The sequence below is a fragment of the Coturnix japonica genome, chromosome 5 (assembly GCF_001577835.2).
Source record: "Coturnix japonica isolate 7356 chromosome 5, Coturnix japonica 2.1, whole genome shotgun sequence".
In the NCBI taxonomy this organism is placed as follows: domain Eukaryota; kingdom Metazoa; phylum Chordata; class Aves; order Galliformes; family Phasianidae; genus Coturnix; species Coturnix japonica.
Window position 1 is genome coordinate 26,001,866 of NC_029520.1, and position 23,018 is coordinate 26,024,883.

Sequence of the window (23,018 nt, forward strand, 5' to 3'; positions counted from 1 at the left end):
CAGAAAAAATATACAACACGTCATTCTTTCCAAAGAATGGATGGGGAATAGTTTGTCCACAAAGCAAATAGTGACAATATTGTTCAGCAGCTCCATTTGTAACCTCACTCAAACTAGCATCTGCTTCCCTTATAACCACAGTCACTGTCACACAATTGTATTCTGAGAGAGTGTTTACCCAAATAAACCAAATCATGACACAGAGGGATTTTAAATACCCAGATTTTGTCTTTTGGATATAAATTTTCCAGCACTTCAATGATTTAATTATTTATAATTTTTACATGAAAATATCGTGCCAGAAGCATTTCAAAATGCTTTAAGCACAGTTTCTGCTTGAAAAAAAGGAAATAAAATGTCACACTGACAGAGTATTCTCTCAAGATCTGGGATTTATGAAATATTGGGAGGAATGAGTATGAAGAAAAAAATCAAGTTATCCTTTAACTACCTGGAAGTTTGTAAAGGAGATGTGCTGAAGGAAAAAAAGACTTTTTCCCCTGTCTCGTAGCTGCAGTCCATGTACCGTACTACCCTTCTATTTCAACACTTTTCTTCTGGGTATTTCTGTTGTTTTAAATGCGACTTCTAAGGTAGGAAGCGTACCAAGTAGCTCTTTTATCTTTTAACTTAAAAAGCCATAATTGCAACCCAGAGATGCATATTACTAGTTTTCATTTATTATTGCAATTTTGCAGTACCAGTTGATCTGCCTTCCTTCCATGTTGCTTAAGCTGTCTCGCTGTCTATGATGTCACTAAAATAGAAATCTGTAACTATTTTATGGTTTGTTATGCTTGCATTCATCTATACTTTAACTTGTGAATGAAGTTAAGTGGTATTAAGCAGCAGATGGGAAGGCTCATGTCCTTACTTAGCATGTTCAACTTTGCATTTGTTTTAAAGGTACAGGATACATCTTGATGTACAGATCAAAGCTTTGGTTTTATTGGAGAATTTTCTGCACTGAGGAAGAATGTTAAACGTTGCCCTTGTTAGGGTTATCTTAACACCATTATTTTACATTTTGTATTGTAGAGTTGAAGAGAGCAGGTGAAGATAGCACACGTAATCTTTAAATCATTCCATTAGTGACAAATTGCCAGTTTCAGATAATTCAACCACTCAAGCACAAGAACTGAAAGTGAGAGAAAACCAGAAGAGAAAAACCAATCTTCTTACTAATGCTGTTAAAGATGAAATGAAATGTATGATAAGTGCAAAATGTCATGTACAGTGTCAAGAGAAAAATCTTAGCTTCTGCCATGATGCACTTCAGCCATCAAGCACTTACAACAGAAAGCATCTTTAGTGAATTGAGTGGTGTGATATCATCAGTAGCTAAACTGATTTGATTTAGAAGCATTCCGTATATTTTAAAGGTTTCCAAGACAGTACGTGGATTCAAAGAAGTCCTCTCTCCTCTTGTGTGGTAAAAGGGAGATATATAATATAATTCAACAAAATTCAACAAATTTTGTTGCTTTCATATATTTTCAATTTTTTATTTTCTAACCCTGTTCCAGATGACACAGTGAACTTGAAATCTGCTCATCTAGATTGATTTCTGGTGGTTCTTAGTGTGGAATATTCAAGCTTTAATGAAATAGCTTTGATTATCTATCCTCAGGAACAGAAACAGGAACACAGTATGAGGAGCAGGCTTGAATCTAGATTTAACAATTTATATAACTAAGGTTTTAAGGCTGTCATATCTTATTTTCTGCAGTAGTCTCTTCAAAAACATTTAGGCACAAGATATTAACCTAAGAGCAAATTCACAGCCTTATTGTAAGGTGAGTTAAACAGAATTACTCTATCCCAAACCTACTGTTCAGAGGAAATTCATGTTGTCAGTTTTGAAGGCATTCTTTCTAACCTTATCCTTATTTTCTTGCTTTAAATACAATCTTCTTCTTTACTATTTTATTGATCCGGAATTAGTTTTCATCAAGCTTCACCTGCAGAGGCAGGGAATATACTTAGCTTTAAATTCTAAGGGTATTCAGAATTTAAAGAATGTTCTGGTTCTGACATAATTCTGATATTTGCATGAGGTAGTTCTACCAGTATTTTCTGTCCTGGGAAAAAAAATTTTACTAATGACAAGACGGAGCAGTGGCAGGAGTGAGAGAGGGAAATGAAACATAACTGACATAAATGCAGCCTGAACAGTGTGCAGAGATGACAACTGGAAGTTGGGTCCATAATTTCTCATTTAGAGATAAAGCCAGGAAGAGGCTAGAATGAGGAAGGATACTCAGAATAAACTATACTTAAAGACACTGAAGACATCAATATGTAAATATCCCTCTCTAGCTCATCTTTCTGCCCTGAGTTTGTTTGGATGAGGAGGCAATGTCGTACCAGAGTGAGAGGTGCTTGCACCCTTTCCCCCCAGGTTGAGTTTCTTCAGGGAGGAGTACTTAGGAGTGAGTTTTGTTTTCCCTATTCTGCATGATACTCTGCTTGTTGAAACCGCTTTTTTCTATCTCCTGCAGCTGAGTTTCTGGTTGTTTCAACCACTGAGTATTCCAAGTGGTTGCTGAAACAAGAATTTTTGCCATAAATGCCATTCAGTACAGGCTTTTCACCACAGACCTTAAAAACCAGAAGCCAGGTATGCCAATTGCTAGACATTCCTATAGGTTAAAAAGGGGGCCAATAAGATGTTTATCTTTTTTATTTTTTTCCAGTTTGTTTTTTGAAAGAGTGTAATAGATCTGAGTTGGGTTGCTGGAAATGACTCCTAATTTAGATGCCTGTTTCTTATTTGCAAAGTATTTTTTTTTCTGCCTCAGTCTCTACCTGTAAATAAAGCAGAAATGTTTTGAAATAATGACTTAAAGGATATGACAAGACTTGACAAATGTATTTGACATAAATATCTAATGGAAAAAGTAAGAAGATCACCACCACTTTTAAGGAAAATGATAAACACCAAATATAACATACGCTATCCTGCGGTTTCTTCTGTGTGAATTCTGAGAAGACTTGGAGCTTTAAAAATATTTAGCAGATCACAGCTCCCTCTTGTGTAATTCAGCATTACTACAGAAAACCAAGTTGTGTCGTGATTGCTCAAGGTAAATTTTAAGATACTTAGTTATAAATTGTGTTCTACAATCTTAAACTGGGGCTGTTTTACTCAGTTACCTAATTCTTACCCAGTCCAGTCAGAAGTAAATGAGACTATTTTGCATTGCATATTTCAATTTATATTTCAATAAATAAACTTTAAAATCAGTCTAGGTTCATCTATTTTTATTCTTGTACTTGAGTGGTACTTTAGGACTATAGTTTATTGTTTTGGTATTTTAACCGAAATTTATTCCCAAACTAGCCAACTTGGTGACACGGCTCTGACTGGAGGCCAGGGATGGCAAAAGGAACAACTTTGCTCCGGCGTCCAGGAGCAAGACCGGGGAGGCGCAACTGCGACCCCCTCCTGCAGGGTCTGACACCAGAGGCGGCGGGTGACAGCGCCACCGTGCGCCCCGAATGCGGCGCTGCGAGTGGCAGAGCGGAGCAGGCGCTCCCGGGCCAGCCCTGCCCGGCCGTTGGGCGGCGGGGGCCTAAATTCGAACGGGAGGCGGCCAATGGGAGGCGAGGACGGGGTTGGCGCTGGGTTTGAGCCAGGTGGCGGCGGACGTTGTTGGGGTTATGGTGCGTGGGACCTGAGGGCCGGCGGCGCAGCGATGGCGGAGCAGCGGCGCGGCCTGCTGCGGCTGGCGGTGCTGCAGGAGCTGCGCGTGTCCTACGGGATCAAAGTGAAGAGCGCGGTTTGCTTGGCGGCGGCGAAGCAGCCCGCGGTGGGGGCCGCAGAGGTAGGGGGTGTAACGTGGCGGCGGTCACGACAGGGCTTGGCGGGGCGCGGTGCCACCTCGGCCCGCTCCCGGCGAGGCAGGCGCGGAGCCTGGGGTCATCGAGGGGCTGGCGGTTGTCGCTGTGCCCGTGGTTAACGTGGTTAAGAAGCAGGTTCCACCGTTTCACTCAGCGTCACTCGCTGTGAAAGCGAAATCTTAATCGCTTTGCTGGTGTATGTAGGTACTACGTACTCTTAGAATTGTGTCCTGATGGACTTTATTTGTATGGTTTCTTGGCCTGAGACGTGCCTATGGGTATTTTGGTACAGGCCTGCGCTTCCTCTGCCTGCACTCTGAAGAATTAAATGTCCTGTTACCTTAAATTCCTACTGCTAATCAAACATCATCACAGGATAGAGTTCCTACTAGAACACTGAAAGAATTTCCTGTCTCAGGCCTCTGAGTTAAGATATGAGCTATCTCAGTAGAGAGCGATCAGTGCACCACAGAAGCCTAATTCAGAACACTGATACCCTGGCAGAACCTACTTTTCAAGACAAGGAATCAATCGCTTCCTAAGGCCTAAATAAGATCCCCATGCAAGTGGTGTGATGCAGAGCTGAGCACTAACGGTGCCAGCTTTCTGTAGCACTATTTTCATTGAAGATGTTACGAAATGCTGCAGTAACCCGTGGTCAAAGTCAGCTGAAGATATTACAAAACAGTGTGCTTGGGTTGAGGTATGTGGAAAAGGGGAGAGGAAGAGCAGAGCCAAAATGAGCTTTCTGGCCCCCTTCTCAAAGTTAATGCAATGGATCTAGGTTTTTTTTCTTAGTACTGGAAGAGAAGGTTATAAAGACTGAACATGTATTGATGTATGCCTGTATAGCTGCCTGTAGAGTTTAAGTATTATAGGAGGAAGAAAATTATTATTAATAATAAATGAGCAAGGTAGGATGTGGTAGAGAATAGCATGTGTTTGGCATTGTGTCTCCTACTATAAGGAAACAGACGTAATTTCATTTCAGTTCTTATGATAAAACATGACTTTTGTTATAACAACCACAGCCTAGAGCAAGTGATGTCATAGAACTATAGAATGGCCGGGGATGGAAGAGTCCTCAAAGACCACCCAGTTCCTACCTACTGTGGGGTTGCTACCCACTGGATCAGTCTGTCCACATATCAGTTACAGATCTTAAGTATTGAATTGTAAGATGCTGGAATTCCTGATTACTTCATTTCATAAACACAGAAATAGATTGTATCTTGGAGTTGATTTTCTTTTTGTGTTTATGGTAGCTACCTGGGTTGCAACAACAGAAGCTTTTTTGCTGTTTCTCTATCCTGTGATGTTTGTTTTCTGTAGGACAGATAGGCCAAAGGTGCCCTGCTGGGTTAGTTATTAACTATTTTCCCTCTGTAGTCAGCACTTTGAATTTCAGGCATAGATAACCAGGAGTCTGCATTCATTTCTGATAATAAAAGTATGAGTTAAGAATGACAGTGATCCTTTTGTGTTGGGCTGAGCTTGTGTTTTCTGTAATTTATATAGAGAAGAGGTGGAATAAACAAATAAAAATACAAGTTGTTTCAGTTATACAAGCTTACAATTCAGTACAACTTTGCAGTCACCTCAGATAAACATTCAGAACCAAAGAAAAAAAAGGTGAATGCTGTAGGTCTACTTTGATAATAACAGCTGAAGAATCTGCATGTTTTCTAGTGTGTAACAAATACTCTGATGCCTTGTTATAAGGTGGTAGTTTTATAATGGTTTCTTAAATGCTTATCCTGAATACAGGAGTTCAGAAACATTCTCTGGACTGTAGGGTGGAGATTAACCCTCATTGAAAGAGCAGTCCTGAGTGCATCAAATAAAGAGAAAATCTCTTCTTTTAAAGAATTAATTATTCCAAGTCATTGTGTTGGTTGTTTTCTTTATATATTTTTAAAGAGAAATGTGACTTGAGCAAATTGAAAAGGTGAGAATCCAGAGGAGCCTGTTACTAAGTACCGTTACCAGCTTTGTGGCCTTATGAGAAAACTGACTCCTTGCAAAATAAAATTATGCAAAATATATTGCAAAAAAACCAAACCTGTATATTATTTGACATTATATAATCCTGTACACTATTACATTAGCTGTAACTAGAATCAGGATAGGCCCCAGTGCTTACAGGTGATGGAGCGTTTCCTTACAACATTTATTTGCATCCTCTGAAAGACTTTCTTTGCTCTTATTTATTTATTTTTGTCTAAACTATCCTTCTGTTTGTGGAGTATGTGTCTTTCTGTGATAACTTGTTACTAAGCTCATCAATTCTGCATGATACTAACTGAATTTTGTATTTTAGGGTAAAATCTTTGGAACATCTTTTCATGCGCTGCCGCAATCGCTGGTGCCAGAATATGGGTGTATTCCCAGGTAAATTAGTGTTGTTTAGAACTACGTTTATTTTATGATCTCATCGGAGGAGGTATAATATTCCATATTTGTTAAATTGTATGGGGGAATAGGAACAGCTCCACTTTGGAGAGGAGGAAGGTAGTACTTAGATGGGAAGATCAGAGCCTTGGCTGCTACTGTTGAATGTCTCTACATTTACTGTCATGGGGAAACGGTTCTATGCATTATGCTTTATCTATTTATCATGAAGTGTTTTTTCTCTGAAGAATATATTCTGAAGTTCAGAAGTATACTGCTGTTCTTTCCTTAGCTTTCTCGTTGATGCCTGTGAATATCTGGAAGAACATGTTCATACAGAAGGACTCTTTAGGAAGTCTGGATCTCTGGTTCGTTTAAAAGCCTTAAAGGTATTCTTTAAAGCTTATTTTTTTTCATTAGTTATGTCTCAGTAAATTGTTCGTCTTCCCAGGTTATCGGAAGAAACTTGTGACTAAACAAAGTTGTTAGCAGGTATAGGTGCTGTGTTGGTATTTAGTGGTGTTCTTCCCAGAAGGATGTGAATAGTGGAGAACCAGTAACTGAAGTCTTCTTGTCAGATAACATCATCTGTACCTCTTTATGGATAGTGTAGATATGTAAAATAAATGAAAGACAAGGCTGGTGCAGCCTACAGAATTAATGCATGATCTTAAAAATCTGTCGCTGAATGCTTGAAATCATGTTTCTTCTGAACAATTTCAGAATAAGCTGGATCAAGGTGAAAACTGCCTCTCAGCCGCGCTACCATGTGATGTTGCAGGGCTTCTCAAGCAGTTCTTTAGAGAGCTGCCAGAACCCATCCTTTCACCTCATCTACAAGATGGCCTTCTCAAAGCTCAGCAGCTAGCAAACGGGAAGAAAGCTGCAACTATGTTGCTTTCATGCTTAATGACTGACAGAACAATCGAAGCTCTGCGATACTTCTTCAACTTTCTGAGAACCGTGTCCCTAAGGTCAGTGTAATGTAAAGCAGTGACTGTAAATATTCCTAAATTCAGCGAACTTCTCTTTTCGGGCATACTTCCTGTGTTTGGTTTTGACTTGAAAACTTTCTTACTTGCAGCCATTTCCTGTAATTGGCTCAGTCTTTTCCTTCCTAAATCCAAAAGTCTTTCTTACAAAACCTTATGCTGTGTTTATCCTTTGAAAAGCTGAAGGGGGACTTAAACTAGCCTAATCTCATATGTTGCGTTTCCAAAAACTGAGCGGTGGTTGAATCACATCCCTGGATGTGTTTAAGAGCTGTTTGGATGTGGTGCTCAGGGATATGATTTAGCAGAGGGTTGTTAGAGTTAGGGTACTGGTTAGGCTGCGGTTGGACTTGATGATCTTCAAGATCTTTTCCAACCTGGGTAATTCTTTGATTCTGTGATGGGAAGCTATAAAATACTGAGTTCAATATGTGCGATTGCTGTGCCTAGGTGGCATAAGCATTCCCACTAGTCTTGGTATGTGAGCACCCAAATGAGTGGCTCCATTTTTTCCAGCAGTATTTGTTGCTTGCTCTTCTCTTTCTCTCTCTGCTGCTTATGTCCCAGTAACTTGCATTTAAAAGTATACTCTTACTTTTCTTAAGATCTAATGAAAACAGAATGGATAGCAGTAACCTGGCAGTGATTTTCGCACCCAACCTCTTGCACTCAAATGAAAATGAGAAGTTGTCTACGAGTACAGAAAAAAAAATTCGTTTGCAGGCTGCTGTGGTGCAGACATTCATTGACCACGCAGAAGAAATTGGTAAGTGATCATGTTTGTTAAACTGTCTTGTACTTACTTGTATACAACTTTTTCAACTTCTAAAATAACTTTAAAAAATATTTCTTAACAAATCCAGGACAGGTACCAGAATTTATCTTGGAAAAGATTCCTGCAATGTTGGGAGTTGACCCCTTTCAGTCTACTCCCTCAGTAAGAGGCTGTGAAGACAGTGAAAATGAATCTCCTGGTGAATGTAAGAGGAGGAGGCACCGAAGCGTTGGGGGTAAGTCTTTCATGTGAAAGGTTTAGCCACTGAAACATGTTATTTGCAGCTTCAGGTGTGCCTGACCTGGGAAGATTGTACTTCTGGAAGTGCACTATTTCTGTGGAAATTAGGAACTTTCAAAGAATCAGATGCGATATAATGAACGCTGTCACAATTGTGTGTCTTGTGTATATATGATCATGAATGTTTAGGGAAATGCACTGTGGACTTAACATATATTGCATATGTGCAAATTTTCTTAATCCACTTTATTAATTTCTAAGTACTTTTAAACTCGGTTTACATAAATACAATTCATTATTACTGAGTTCTGAAATATTTAATGTAGGATAGCACATCTTTATATTTGAAATCAAATTGATTTCTGTGGGACTTGAAACTGATGCAACTCCTACTGAACTGGTTTAGTTGATTGCTTTATTTTCAGACAGCACAGCTTTAATAGAAGAGATTTAAACACACTTCTGTGAGTTTCTAAAAGCTCTTGGTTTAACCTAGGTTTAGAAAAAAACCTAGGTGGATGAGAAAATGGTTTTTTAATGGCTTAAAAAAGGTAAGGTCAGGGTAAATTTTATCGAGATCTGAATTACATTTTTTTTCTTTCAAAGGATGTAGTACTTCTTACTTTGAAACAAAGAAGCTACATTGGTCATTAGAATTACACAACTTAATTGTAACTATAATACAAATCTTGTATGTACTGTTAGAAAAATTTGAATGTATGTTTAACTAACTCTTGGAATATTAAACCTGACAACAACTGACTTTAAGGCTTTATTGCTGTGTATGTTTAGCCAAGGCATGCTTTTGTGTAATATTTTGTGAAGAACGGATGTCACCCAAGTGATAAATGTTTGTGAGTGTTCCAGTTTTAAGGAGAAGCAGTTAGAACTTGTTAATTCTATGGAATAGGCTCTGGTAATATGCAACTTCTGTGTTCTCCAGATGTGATAAAACGTAACATTACTATATTTCAGTGTATACTGATCTGAATCTGAGATCTGAAAAACTGTCTGACAGCTGCCAGTCACCATAGAATTCCCCACCACAGCATTACAGTTTGCTGAGCTTTGCAGTGAACACGTGGAAATGCAGCTGTATGTTGCAGGAGTACTTCATAAAAATCCTTCAGTTTTACTCTCTTAGAAGCAGGAAAAACAGTTGAAAACTCATTTGTGTTCTATGGGATTCATTTCTCCTCTAAGACAAAATAATAGAAGTTGTACATTCTTTGCAAGACCAGAATTTAATTCTTGTGTTTGGGCCTAAGGTAAATGCGCAAACCTCTTCTCAGGTCCAAGAGAATTGCTTGGTGAATTCTGTGAGAAAGTCTTGAATGAATGCAAGTTAAACTTCATTTGAAAATAGAGCAAGACAAATTTCATGTTTAAATTTGATTGCTCGGTGTCTTGCGTTTCAGATATTGTTAGTGGAGCATTGAATAAATTTAAATCTAACCGAACACCCTCCACTACACCTCAGCAAGACAGAAGCGGTAGGTATTGGTGTATTTGTGCTAAATAGAGCGCGTGCAGTATCTTCTGGATTTGTATGCCATATCCCATGGCACAGCTCAAGAATTTTAACTGAACATAAATGATTGCTTCAGTTGTGTAAAACCATGAACACAGATACAATTTTTTGTTCAAGATACTGCATTTAGTTGAGCTCTTGCAGCAGCTACAATCACTGCAGCGGTGGGCTGGTTCTAGCATAATAACTTTGCTTTTTGTCTAACGTGCATTAAGGCTTCAGTAGTGTAGAATTTTATCTCGACTTGAAAATTGAAGGACTTCCTTCAATTTTAGTCTTTCTTGAAGAGAAATGACTGTACTTTTTTCTTTGTCTTTTTTGTACTGCCTACATTATTAGTATGTGGCTTTGGGTTTTCCTTTCTGGCACACTAGCTTGTGAATAAAACAGCCAAGCAAGAACTAAACCCCAAAAAACAAACCAAACAAACAAACAGACAAAAAAAAAAAACCACCAAAAAATCCCAAGAAAATGAAACCAACTTAGCTATACTGACTGCTTTTGCCTGTTCAAAATGCATGCTCTTTAACTAAGCTTTTATATCACCTTTTGGGGTAAACAACAATGCTGTGTTCTAGTAGTAAACTCTCACCCTTTTAAGCTGTTGTTGAAAATTTTGATTTTCTTATTTTCAGTCCTTCCATCTGTGACTCCAGTGGTTCTTACCCCAAGTACTAAGCGTAAGCTCCCAGCTGATTGCTCCCAGGGCTTGTCCAGCAAGAAGAGAAGATCTTTTATGCACAGTCTTGGTTTTGAGTTGTTACCAAGTAGTATTTTTAATAGCAGCTCCACACCAGCATCAGGTAAATATGATGTCTTAATTTTTTCCCCTTGCTGCTTGAAGTAGTTTTTTTTTCTGTAGCACACATTTTATTGCTAACCAATTCTTCTATGAATGTTTAAAGCAACAGCCCCATTTAATATTTAAAAAAAAAAAAAAAGGGAAGTCAAAGTAACTGAAGCCATCCCTGCAGAAAATAAGTGAAGTATCTGATCTACTCTTTGCTACGTTATCTGTTTAATACTTACCTGAAAACTTGATGGTTATTCTAAGAATAATATGTATTTTGTTCCTATAGTTCAGTTTGAAGCAAGCCCTTGTGTGTCTCTTGAGTCCCCTCAAACTTTATCTCCTTCAACGTGTGGTGAAAATCACTTGTCCAGCACAGGGAACAGAAGAAGTAAAAGACTTGCAAGCAAGAAATTGTACAGGTATAAAGAAATAGCCTTAACTCTCAAATAATATGCAAATTGATCTAAGCTCCTTGACTGTGTGTAAAATCTCATTCAGTTTTTAAAATGATTTTTTGTGTTTAAAACACAACAGACTTTATTAATAATTTTCATAATCATCATAGGCAGTAAAATCTAGTTCAAAACAACAAAAAAGTGTCATATAATGACTTCAAGGGAACCTTTCTGTGCCTACTAAAAAAGCTTGACGTGAAGGTAATAGGAGCCATCAAAGCAGAGGAAAGAAGTGTAAGGATGTTATCATCGCCTTCCAAAGAGTTTTCAGTGTCACTTCTTCCTCTTTTTCTTCCCAGGGCTGAATCAGGAAAAACAGGTTGCTTTTCTCCTAAAATTAGCCGAAAAGAAATGGTTCGTAGGTCATTACGCTTGAAGTTTGGTTTGGGGAAAAGCAGTAGGGACATGGTAAGTATGCTGCTTCTATTACAATGCAAACTTTTGACTAAAGTTTTGGGCGTTGCTTTGCACCAGCTTGATAAGAGTGCAACTGGACCTGCTATCAAGTGCAAGAATCTGTAGGTGTGTTTTAATAGCAGTAACTGATTGTTGCATTGGGTTTGGTTGGAGTGGAACAAGATGCTGGCACAGCACACAATTGTGACAGCTGACCTGAATTGACTGAAAAGACTATTATTCCATACTGTGTAATGTCATTCTTACGAAATTTGTATTGCTAAGTGGCCAGTGCTTGGGGACTGGCTGGTCATCAGTCTGCTGATGGTTGACTGATATGAGCTTTTGCATCACTTATAGAAGTTTTTCTGAGGTTTTGTTTGTTTTATAATGGTGTTTTTTTTTTTTTCTTTGTTCTTTCCTATTCCATTTCTCACTGATGACCTGCTGGAGACAGAGTGAGCAAGCAAATGGATAGGGACTTATCTGACAGCTGGATCGAGTCCAATGCAGTTGTGATCAATGGTTCTCACTGTTTCTGAACCTCCAATTTTGCAGAGGCTGTGCATGCAGTCACTGTATTCATAGAGTGCTGCAGATAGGCTGTTTCTTATGTAGGTCAACAGATAATGGGGGGAAGATGAAGTGTGGCCAGGAAAAGGTTGCTGTCACTATGATTTGCATAGCTTTATCCTGGTGATTTCTTTATAAATGCGGCTCCACTTTTTTCTATTTTCTTACAAGAATGTTGCATCAGGATGTACAGTTGCTAATAGAGCTGAAAATATCGGAAGGCGTCTTGCAAGTCAACAAAGTTTGGAAAATGGTTTTGAATGTACAAAAAGAGGTGTACTCTTCAGCCCATGTATCAATGAAAAAGTCCGTAAGAAAGGTAAATATCTAACAGAACACAGAGGTGGGGGGTGAGGGTGCAATTTTTGTAAGGCAAAAGTAACTTCTTGCAGAGAACAATTGGATTAAGAGTGTTTCTAGCTGGTAAGCTAAGGACAAGTAAATGATAGTGGCTTCTTTGGAGGGGGGGGAAATTTGTTTAGGACAAGCTTTTGTTTTTAATGTATCTTAGCAGTTCTCTTCTGGTTAAACATGATGAGATGTGAAAAAAGATCATACTATGAAGAACTGAAGTCGCATCTCTAAAATGACAGAGTTTAATGGCACCTTTAAATTCAGTGCTGCAATGGTAACCTTCATTAGCAAAAATTTTGTCCTTTAATTTTAAATTGCAATATGTTACTATTAAACACCTGTAACATTTATTTTAAGGTTCAAAGAACGTGAGCAAGTCAGAAGAAAACTTGTTAACTCCAAAATGCCGCAACAAAGTTGTTTACAGAATGTCATGGAATAGTCCTACTGTTACAGATTCTCAGGAGATCAGCAGCAATGAGGGAATTCAGCTAGAAAATAGTTCTTCAGAATCTGCTTTCATATTTGAAAAGCCTTCAGTTCTTCCTGATGACTACAGACCTACAGCTGAAGATCAACAAGACAGCAGGTTAAAGCTTTGTGAAGAAGCAAATAATTTAACTGCAGAAACGTTACTGAAAGTTAAACAAGCTTTCTCAGCGTCTGGAAGTAATCTTCACCATGGGAGATCTGATACAAAGTCGTCTTTCTCAGGTGTAACAGATGAAACATTCAAAGAATCTCTCACAGGACTTAGTCCACAGAAAAAAGTTGTAGCTGAAGTTTCTCTCAGTCCAGCAAAGGTAGAGTCCAGAGAGCTGCTCCACCAACCGCGTCAATCCTATGCTATTGATAAGCAGCAACCAGAAAAAGATGAAATTAAAACTTTGGAGAAAAAAACCTTCCGAACTTCTATTGAGATTGAACTTCAGGTCCAGAAACCAGATACAAGAAATGTAATAGAGCCTCCAGTGACACAGGTACTGGCCAGAGAAGGCAATTTGACGGTTCAGAACAGTTCATCAAACGATGACTTAAAAAAATCAGATTCCTTTGGAAGAAAAGAGGAACTAGAGCTAATGCATTCACAAACAGCTGAAGATGGTACGGTAAAATGCTGTAATTTAGGAGAAGGTACTGCTAAACTTCCAAGGGCAGAACAGCTTCCTGCCTTGCAATTATCAGGAAATGAAGTGGGCAACCAACACTTGCAAGGTGAAAGTTCTGCTAAAGCTTTAACTAAGGCATCAGCTGTTCCTGACCATGGAAAGGTTTCTGACCACATACAGTGGTTTAACAAGCTTTCGTTAAATGACCCCAGTTCAGCAAGCAAAACTAAGCCACCTCTTAAATTCCAACGTACTCCTGTTCGGCAGTCTGTAAGAAGAATGAATTCCTTATTGGAGGCTAACAAAAGATCCATAAGCTCTCAGCTCAGTATAGCTAATGATGTTGGTTCACCACTTGTAAAATCTTTGAGCTGTGATTCTGCACTCTCCTCCTGCACAGAAAAACCCAATAAGAATTCCAGTGCTTTGTCACTCAGGAGCGAAAGGGCATTTAACCAAGTTTCTGCATCTCACATTCAGCTTGACTTAACATCCAAACCACACTGCAGAAATCTGTTTCTATCAGACAAGCCTGATGGTTCTGTAAGAACTGCTGGAATCTACAGACAGAAAGTGACTGTTCATCCAAAGTCTGTTCTAGAAGATGTAACCAATCAGGAAACAGTGAAATCTTGCTTAAAAGTTAATGCAGATGTAAAAATTCCAGATTTTGCAGCAGAAAAGTCTACAGTCACAAGAAGTGCTCCAGGAAAAGAAAAAGCTCGTTACAGAGGCTCTCCAAAGAATCCAATATCTACAGTGAAACTGCTGCCAACTGCAAAACCAGTAGATTTGTAGGATTAATTATGATTGTGAAATGAGCTTATTGTAACTTAGCTCGCCTTTGGGAAATCTACATTGTTTTTGTGCTTTGTACAAGTCTATACATTGTACATTACAACTTGGGTTTTAAGTTGAGGTTTTTTTTACTTATGCTTTTATAACTGCTAGTCAGTTCGTTCAACTTGATTTGATTTTAGTGTTTTTACAAATGTTTGCATTTTTGTTTGTTTACCTCAGCTTCTAAGAGCACCCTGTGTGTCCCACAACAAATCTTGCAGCATTTAGACTAAATACCAATTACAAACAGACATGTAAAGAACGTCTGGGTGCTGGATCTTATTGATTTCTTTTACTTCCTAGTTTCAAATGCATTGTAGCACAATTTGACACTTAAGTTGGGCCTATTACCAATTCTGCTTTTGAGAAATGTACTTTATTTCTGTTGGATTAAATACTCAGGCAAAGGGAAGTCCTAACATTTCTTCAGGCAATGCCTTCTTCAATGTGTACCAAGTATCTTCAGTTGTGGGCAGCAAAATGTTTTACAATGGAAAGACAGTCTTAACTTATTACTAGAGCAATAGAATAGTGTGAACTGGATCGTGCGGAAGATGATTTTAGATGCTGATGTTGTTGCAAGGGGGGATGATTGTATGAAGCCATAGTCTGTCAAAAGTTGATTTGCACAAGCAATTGTTTACATCTTTTGGAACGAAAACTGTTTGTCATCAATTGTAAAATTATTTAAGAGTGAACGCTTGAAACTGTGTTAGTCTTCTGTATGTGCAAATTGTCTGGCAAAATATAAGAGCTGAAAGCACTGGATACTTCTGGTTTTAATAAAACCATGGGTTTTGTTCCTTCTTTGAGCCCATTCTTCTATAATGACTTAGAAGTTTAGCTTATGTTGCCATATACACAAAGACTGTGAGCATCAGTGAGCGAGTCAGAAAGTGCTGAAATCAGAAATAGTTCTGTTCTGGCTCTCAAAGATGTGCGTCGGTGATTTTCATTACTAGCATCAGCAAGAGTAGGCTTTTAAAGTGAGCTATTAATGAGGGGACTGGATCTGCTTCCTTTCTGGTTCTTTCCCTTATTTGGGGTGGGTGTCAGAGCGGGGATCCACAGTAGCAATTATTCTAGATTCTGCTCTAGATTAAGTTGTCATGCAAACAGTTTAAGAAGCATGTGGTTTGTGATTATGTATTGCTTCCTTTGTTTGTTGCTTTCTCCGATAAATGTGTAATGTGAAGGCACAACAGATCTTTGCACAAGTCCGGCAGTTGGACTGATCTGCTTCTTGGGCTTTAGAAGCTTTAAGCTGAATCATCTGTAAAGTGAGGTGCTGCAATCCAAATTCCAAGTTACTTTCTTTTGTCAACATCTCAGGCTATTATGGTGGATAGTTTAGGAGATGACTGCTACCTCAATACCAGCTGAATGTCTTTGCTTACTAATAATGGGTTTAAGACCCAAAGCAAGCAAGAAAGTAGGCTCACTTCCAGAAGCCAGCCGGCTAAGGTGACTGAGAGGCTTTAAAACAAGTGAGGTGTTACCTGGAAGAGAAGAAAAAGTTAATTATTTTGATCACAAATTAGCAAACTTAAATCAGGGAGATTTTGGTGGGGGCCTGACAAACCAACCCTTAAAATCCAACGAAGACCTTCAGAGGAAGTGCTAAGCTTTGATTTTAGAGGTTACAAAGAATTGTTAGGCACATAATCGCTTCGTTTTGTAAACAGGCGTTTTGGAGAAAGGGAGTAGAAATAGCAGGTGCAGGATTAAGCAGTTGAGACCTGCTCTGGGCGAGTTACTGATATGTAAAAAGGGAGCGGGCGCAGGAAATGAACGTCAGGCACCTGCTGAGAGCGTTTTCTGTGCCTTGTGTTCTCTGAAGCATCAAGGCTGGAGGTTTCTATAGGTATCTCCATTCTAAAATGGAAGGCATGAAATTCGCAGCAGCAGCAGTTAGGTTAAACAAAACAGTCATTAGAAAGGATTGTTTTGCTGAGTGCTATGAATTGTAGACTTCAGATACGGAGAGATTCTTTTACAGTGTTTTCTGTTAACGGCAGCTCGAGCTGCTGTTTGCTGACGTGCTTATCCTGCAGCCGCCCTTTACCTGCAAGCTCTGGGAGCTGCCGTGCGGTCGCCTTGTATCCTGCCGTTACGTAATGCTGCCGGCCCGCAGTTGTTCGGCTGCGGAGCATCCTATTCTGGAAGAAAAATCCGGGCTAGAAGATGAGCGCGGCGTTGAAAACAAGAGGTGACATCCCTATAACGGCGTCAATCTACTAAATATAAACCGAAAGTTGTCGGAGCGTTGCATTCGGCGTGTTGCAGCGGGCATCCTCAATACCCGTTAAACAAACACAGGCGGTGCGCGGCAGCACCAGGTGCCCGGGGGGGCCGGGGCTGCGCACGGAGGATGCGCGGCCGCGGAGACGCTGCACCCGCAGAACCGAGCCGGGAGTGGGACGGAGGTGAGTGCGGTACGGCGAGGCTCGGGGCTGGGGCTACGGCTGGGGCTGCCGCCCGCTTTCATCCGGCTCCTTGCCGGCAGCGGGGAGCCGTGCTGCCCTCCGCCTCGTCGTGCGGGTAATGCGCAGAAAGCGGGCAGTTTTCTCTAGGTAGCAGACGGTTGTTCAGGCTGTGCGAAGCTGCCTCCTGCAGAGGCTGGTGGGGATGTGCGGTGCGCTGGAGCCGCGCAGGCGAGAGGGGAATATTACCAGCGTTGTTTTTTCAGCCATTTTTGCCTTAAAGTCATTGTAGGGTTCCTGGCGAGGGCTGGTGGAACACCCTGATATCTGGTGCGGAAAAACTGGGAGGCCAAAGGGGGGCCGAGCGGATCTTTGTTTGGTTAAGAGATTGGAGATAAGCGTTGTGACCGTAGTGTGATGGGAAAATGAGCGTTGGGAACCAAATGCTCTGATTAAAATTCAGCCTGAGACAATAGTGATTAGTTTAATTTTGTTTTTGTGTTTAATTAAGATGTACGTTGTAGCCTTTTAGTGAAAGCATTCAGGGGAACCGAATGAACCCTTCTCTGCTTCAGGTGGGAAGATGATGTATGTGCAGTAGGCAGCCTCCTGTCTTATGGCAGAAATAAAGCCACAATGAAGGTTGTTCTGCTGTTCCCAGTGCTTTGGTTTTTCAGACAGTGCAAGTGTACAGCTTGGGAAGCGTTTCCCATTTTAAGAAGGCTTTATATTGAGCCCAGAGGTTTACAAAACAGCATAACAAACATGTGGGGGAGGGGAAACCAATTTTCATTAAATGAAGCAGTGGATCCATTTTGTTTGCAGTGGCTGCTTAATGAGCACAGCAGGGAAACACAGAGCAGAACACAGATTTGGGCAACTCACAGTTTTGTTTTGCTTTGTTTTGTTTTTCTGAAGGGAAGAAGCTCTTTGCTGTTCCCCTCTGGCCCCCAAAGACCCTCGTCTGACTCTAGAAGCTGGAGGTAGTGAGCTGCATTGTGTAATAATAAGGAATATTCCCACTTCATTTTCACGACCATTTCTAATCGGGTCTCTTTATTTTTCCCAGACTGCAGTTGGCTGCCAGGATGGCAAGCACCATGCTTCGTACCACCACGTTCCTGCTGCTGTTCGGGTTGGCCTCAGCTTACAGCCACAGCGCCAGAACTCCAGACAGGGTCTCTGAAGCTGACATTCAGAGGCTGCTCCATGGGGTGATGGAGCAGCTGGGCATCGCCCGGCCCCGTGTGGAGTACCCAGCACACCAGGCCATGAACCTGGTGGGCCCACAGAGCATTGAAGGTATCTGGCTTCTTTTGCTTGTGGTGAATTTTTTTGGTATGTTTTAGAAGCAATTATTGCTTTGCTGATGTATTTATGCAGAATATTCCAAGCTTAAAATCACAGGCTTCTGCACCCTGTTGTTGTCCAAAGTCTGCCTTTAAATAAGTTATCTTTTACCTTCCCTAAAACAATGATTTGGGCTAAAGAAGCAGTGGTTTTCTATGCACAAGATTTGTAGAAGAAACTATGTTGTCTATGAAGTTATTGATCCCTCATACCACTTAATAACACTATTTGCAAAATTCTTCCTTAACGTGAAACAAATGTAAGCTGTAGGTTCCAAATCTCATGGATTTTTGGAAACATTTGTGGACCAGAGTAGACCAAACGTTTGCAGTGTCATCCAAGGTACTGAGGGGGGATCTGACATTCCTCTGAAGCCTGTACAGCATCAGGGGAGGCAACAATGATGTATTGAGCAGTGGGGGTGAGGGGCGGTGAAGAACATATATGCCCTTTTCCCTGCTATGCAATAATAGCACCTCAAGACTGTGTTGCTGTGATGAATGCAACAGGCTTAGGTTCATTGTTTTGGCTTGTGGTTCTGGTCTTGCTTTGTGAGCGTAAAATTTCCTTGCAATCAGTCTTTTCTAACTATGCAAACTATTTGAAACATCTGGCTCAAATGTTAAGATATTAGGGAAATGCTGCAAAATGCATTGCTATTCGAGTTGTGATGAACTGACCCTTACTTTGGGATTATAGTAAAATGTTGACAGTATGCAACTCAGAATGTTGCCGTCAGTGTGCAGACATCCAAACAGAGCACAAGATCTCAGCCCTTCTCTCTCTCCACATGAAGCTGCTTTCACAAAATGTAGTTGCTTTGAAGTTCACAGAAAGTCTGCATCCATTTTTTCTTTGCATTCAGGTCTAATGACTGTCCTTGTTAAAGAAATAAAATTGCCCTAACGAAGGCTGAGGAGAAGATTAAATCTGAACATACATTTCTACATGATAACTGCAGACCTAAAGAAACTTTCATCTGTCTACTTTTCTGCAGATTTAAGCGAGAGAGAGAGTAGGGTAAAGAGTAATATTTGGTCTGTGCTATTCCTTCCTTTATTAATGCTAATATGTAGAGAAACAGATCGGTAGTTTTGGTAATTTTGGGATAATTTCTGGTAAACTTCTGGTACATTTCCATTCCATCTCTTTCTCCCCTTTCCCTTTTCTCATTCCTTTCCACTTTAAAAGCATAAGAAATAGCAAGTCTCTGACTCTTGAGTTTTTCCATATGCTTGTACTAGCGTATATATGTATGTGTGTACATACATTTTAAGCAAAGAAATTGGAACAGATATTTAAATCCAACCTTCGTGTCAAACACATTTATTCATCAATTCTTTTCAGATAGCAGCCACTTGCCCTTTCCTTGGTTTCTTCTTGTGGTTTTAGTCTGCCTGTATGGAGAGTTACGGAGCTTTCTGCTAAAACAGTGGATTAGGAGTTGAAGGAAAAACAACACTTCTGAATGTTTTGAAAGTGTTGATTCCAGTTATAAAGTTAACATGATTTGTCATTATTCATGATGTTTTCTTATCTTGCCTTTTTAAAAAGTAAACATTCACCGTGAGTTTCTTTTTAAATAGAGACTGTGCATTATTGAACAACTAAGCAAACAAAACTAGAATTTGGATCTCTACTGGTGATTTTAACTATTACCTCATGAAAGTCTTCAGAGTTAACAATACTCTTTGTATATCCTCTTTGTATATTTATTTTTGCATAATTTCAGCGAAAACTGCATAGTGGGTTGGGCTTTTAGGTTCTGCTTTGGAAACAGAACTACCAGCATGGTATGTTGAGACACAGAATAGTCTAGTTTTGCAAGAGATGTGCAGTAGTCACACAGGTGTTATGTGCCTGAAAAGCTGCATTAGTGACCCACAGTCTGCTCACTGATCCATTAAAGCCATGAGACCGATGCTCACTTGTGCATCAGGTGCCTTGTGACCATCACACAAGGACTGGAGCACAAGAAGCTGCAGCCTGGGTTGAGATGTGGAAGCCAAGATGCCTATGCCTGTAGTGCTGGTGTTGGCTGGCAGTGGTATTGTTTGATTGGCAGAGAGAGGCACTGTAAGTAATATTTCCAGAAGTATGCATAGCAGTGATAAAAGATTTATGGTTGAGCTAAGGAAGAGATAGCTGCATGTGGTTTTAGATGACATCAGTGCATGTTCTTAGGGGTTTACATGTGGGCTTTCCCTAGTACAGTAACATGGTCATCACTGCTAATGCATGCAAGTAATTTGAAAGATCTACAAGGTAATAGGAGGAAAACTAAGTGGTAAGGAAAGGAAGAAAGTGAAGGGCAGAAGTTCTACAGATTCAATGAAAGATGTCAGTGGAAGTTTTCTCTTTAGTTTAAGTTGGAGAGGCAGGGACTGGAATATTTCATATTAAAATAGGATTTTCATAGAGAACATCATCAATAGCAAAATGGTAATTCACTAACTGCTCTCATGAGATGCTGTCTTCACTGGGAATTTTTGCCTGAAAGTAGCGGAAATGGGTATGAAAGTGGAATTATCTGAACAAAATTCTGAGCTGACCAGGGTGTTGACATCCGGCCATTTTTCAGACTGCAGTTTGCAGTGACCAATGTGGACAGTTAAAGCATGGCTCATCTCATGCCGGTGTCATCACCATCAGCCCACAGATTGTTCTGGAGTGCATCTGTTTCTCATTTTGACCAGATCTTGCACCTCAGGAAAAAAAAAAGAGAGAGAAAGCAAACAAAGTTTACCACTCACAATTTAATAAATTTATTGTGTTATTGCAGAAAATTGTTCCGAACATGTTTTTCTTAACAAAATGTTTTTTGTCAGAAATTGCACCACCGACTCTAGTGTACACCCACAGCTGTGTTGATAAGTGTGCATGCCATCAGTTTCAGCAGAGCCAGGATTCCAAAAGATTTTCAAAAGGCCAACATTTCACCAGTTACGTGTGTACTATTGCGAACGAGGTGCTGTCAAGAAAAAATAAGTTGCGTAGCTTTGGAATTTGGAAACAAATTTAAGCTGCCATAATATAGACAAGTTTATGCTAACTGCCTTAATATAATGAAATGTTTGCAAGTTTCTGAGTGATTATCATCATAACCTTTTCCAGCTGAATAAGAGCTTAATTTTATCCATAAAAATGCTATTGCTGTTAGTTCATAAACAGTTTTCCTAATTATGCCCTTTTTCCATCTCTGGTATCTACATTTTTTCCAGTGTTAATCATCATATTCTGACTTAAAACCACCAAAAACAGTGTTTCAATGAACTATATATGGTCTTTTTTTCCCCCTTAAAAAGTTTAGGGCTGTCTTGGCAGTAGTCAGCGCAGTCATGAACTCACTGAGCACCAAGGACAGTTAGGAGATTGACATGTGTCAGAAAATGAATTTATCTGTGCCTTTTCTTTCCAGAATGGCCAGGTAGTTTTATTCCCGATGGACAAAACCAAACCAAACCAAACAACCCCCCCCCAAAAAAAAACCACAACAAATAAAAAAAAACCAGCAATGTACAATTTGTTAGTTAAAAAAGAGAAATTACTGTCTTTTCTTTTACTGAAGTCTATGAATACATCGAATAATAGAATCATTTCAGTTTGAAGAGACAGCTGTCATTTCTATAGTCATACTTTCTCGCATTGTTATTTTATCTGATTAGGAAGAAGCATGGCAGAGACATAAAGAGGTGGGAAAAAACCTGAATCTAGAAAATCATACTGTTATTTAATGAGCAACTGTGTTTCCGTGGTTACTTTTTTTTTTTTTTTAACTAAAGTACTGTGTGAGTAATGCTATGCCACATTCAGATTCCCTATTGAGAATAAGTGGGTGGCATCTCTGCTAACATCGAAGAGAAAAATAGGTGCCTTCTGCATTTCAAAAACTGAAGCTTTTTTTTCCTGACAGTCGTTTTCCTGCCTTACAAGCAAGAGACCACATTGTTTCGTTTTGTTTTCTTTTCTTGTGTGCTTATAAATGCTGCCAATATGTAGTTTTGTTGGGGGGCAGAAGGTACAGAGAGGTGAATGTATTGCGTGACTCTGATGTCAGGGCTCTGACAGCAGCGGAGCACTAACATCTCACTTAAACACACGGGGGCACCAGGAGTCCAGGTCGGGCAATTCATAGCACTTTGAAATGGCAAGAGGAGATTTTTAGTGTTGCAGATATTGTCTCTTTACATTTTGTTGCCTCTCTCTTGATTTTTTTTTTTGTTGTTGGTTTTGATTCAGTTTGGTTGTTTTGGTTTTATTTCTTAGAAACATGAAGAGCAAGAGTTGCAGCGCTGTAAACCTCAGTGAAAACATTTGATAATGTCTCTTAAATCCTGAACTTTAGTAGGAATATGAAAATATGATGTCTCTTTGCGAACATGCAGAGCTTTTTGCTCTCCTGCAGAGACCGCGTATAGCAACTGAGAAAAGGAAGACTTTTGTTTAGTTATTTTGAAGGGAAAAATATGCTTGTTTTTGTTCCAGGAAAAAAATAAAATTAAAAAATAATAATAATAAAAAGGAGTTACTGTTTGAGGTAGTGAAACTCTAAGACCATTACCTTAATATTTTTGTGGAGAACTGACAGTACAGACTCTGTACAAGTGACAGAGTTTTACAAAGAAATTGCATGTGAAATGGATTATAGCTGTAATTCCATAAACAGCAGTACAGTGAGATCAATGATTTATTTTTTCTTTATTTTATTAAAGAGTTGGAAAGCTTGGCCCATAATATCATGGTGATAGGAGGTAGTGTGGGTGTCACTATCTGTCCCTGTTCTGGATAACCAAGAAGATAAAACGACCTCAGCTCTCTGAATCTCATGTTGACTTTGTGACCTGTTGCTGTGTGCTACAGAGTTCTACCGTGAGTCACAAAGCCATCTTCAGAAGATAATTCCAAAGGACGAGGCAGGTTGAGATGGGACCCTTTGGGGGAAGACAGGTGGTG

General features: G+C 39.7%; 1 protein-coding gene across 4 annotated transcripts in view; it reads left to right on the plus strand.

Moving 5' to 3' along the window:
- Positions 1 to 3,573: 3,573 nt before the first annotated feature.
- LOC107314969 (neuroendocrine protein 7B2) overlaps positions 3,574 to 23,018 on the plus strand; it is a 38,682-nt gene continuing 19,237 nt past the window's right edge. Inside the window, exons 1-12 of one of the 4 annotated variants that reach the window (XM_015864874.2) lie at positions 3,574 to 3,827; positions 6,164 to 6,234; positions 6,527 to 6,623; positions 6,958 to 7,208; positions 7,832 to 7,992; positions 8,090 to 8,236; positions 9,660 to 9,734; positions 10,408 to 10,575; positions 10,852 to 10,984; positions 11,320 to 11,428; positions 12,161 to 12,308; positions 12,701 to 15,099. In XM_015864874.2, coding sequence (XP_015720360.1) covers positions 3,600 to 3,827; positions 6,164 to 6,234; positions 6,527 to 6,623; positions 6,958 to 7,208; positions 7,832 to 7,992; positions 8,090 to 8,236; positions 9,660 to 9,734; positions 10,408 to 10,575; positions 10,852 to 10,984; positions 11,320 to 11,428; positions 12,161 to 12,308; positions 12,701 to 14,250 — 3,138 coding nt within the window. In that variant the 5' untranslated portion in view covers positions 3,574 to 3,599 and the 3' untranslated portion in view covers positions 14,251 to 15,099. Of the gene's footprint in view, positions 3,828 to 6,163; positions 6,235 to 6,526; positions 6,624 to 6,957; positions 7,209 to 7,831; positions 7,993 to 8,089; positions 8,237 to 9,659; positions 9,735 to 10,407; positions 10,576 to 10,851; positions 10,985 to 11,319; positions 11,429 to 12,160; positions 12,309 to 12,700; positions 16,719 to 17,633; positions 17,699 to 17,784; positions 18,018 to 23,018 lie in introns of those variants that run through there. The other 3 variants (XM_015864876.2, XM_015864877.2, XM_015864878.2) reach the window with 3 other exon arrangements.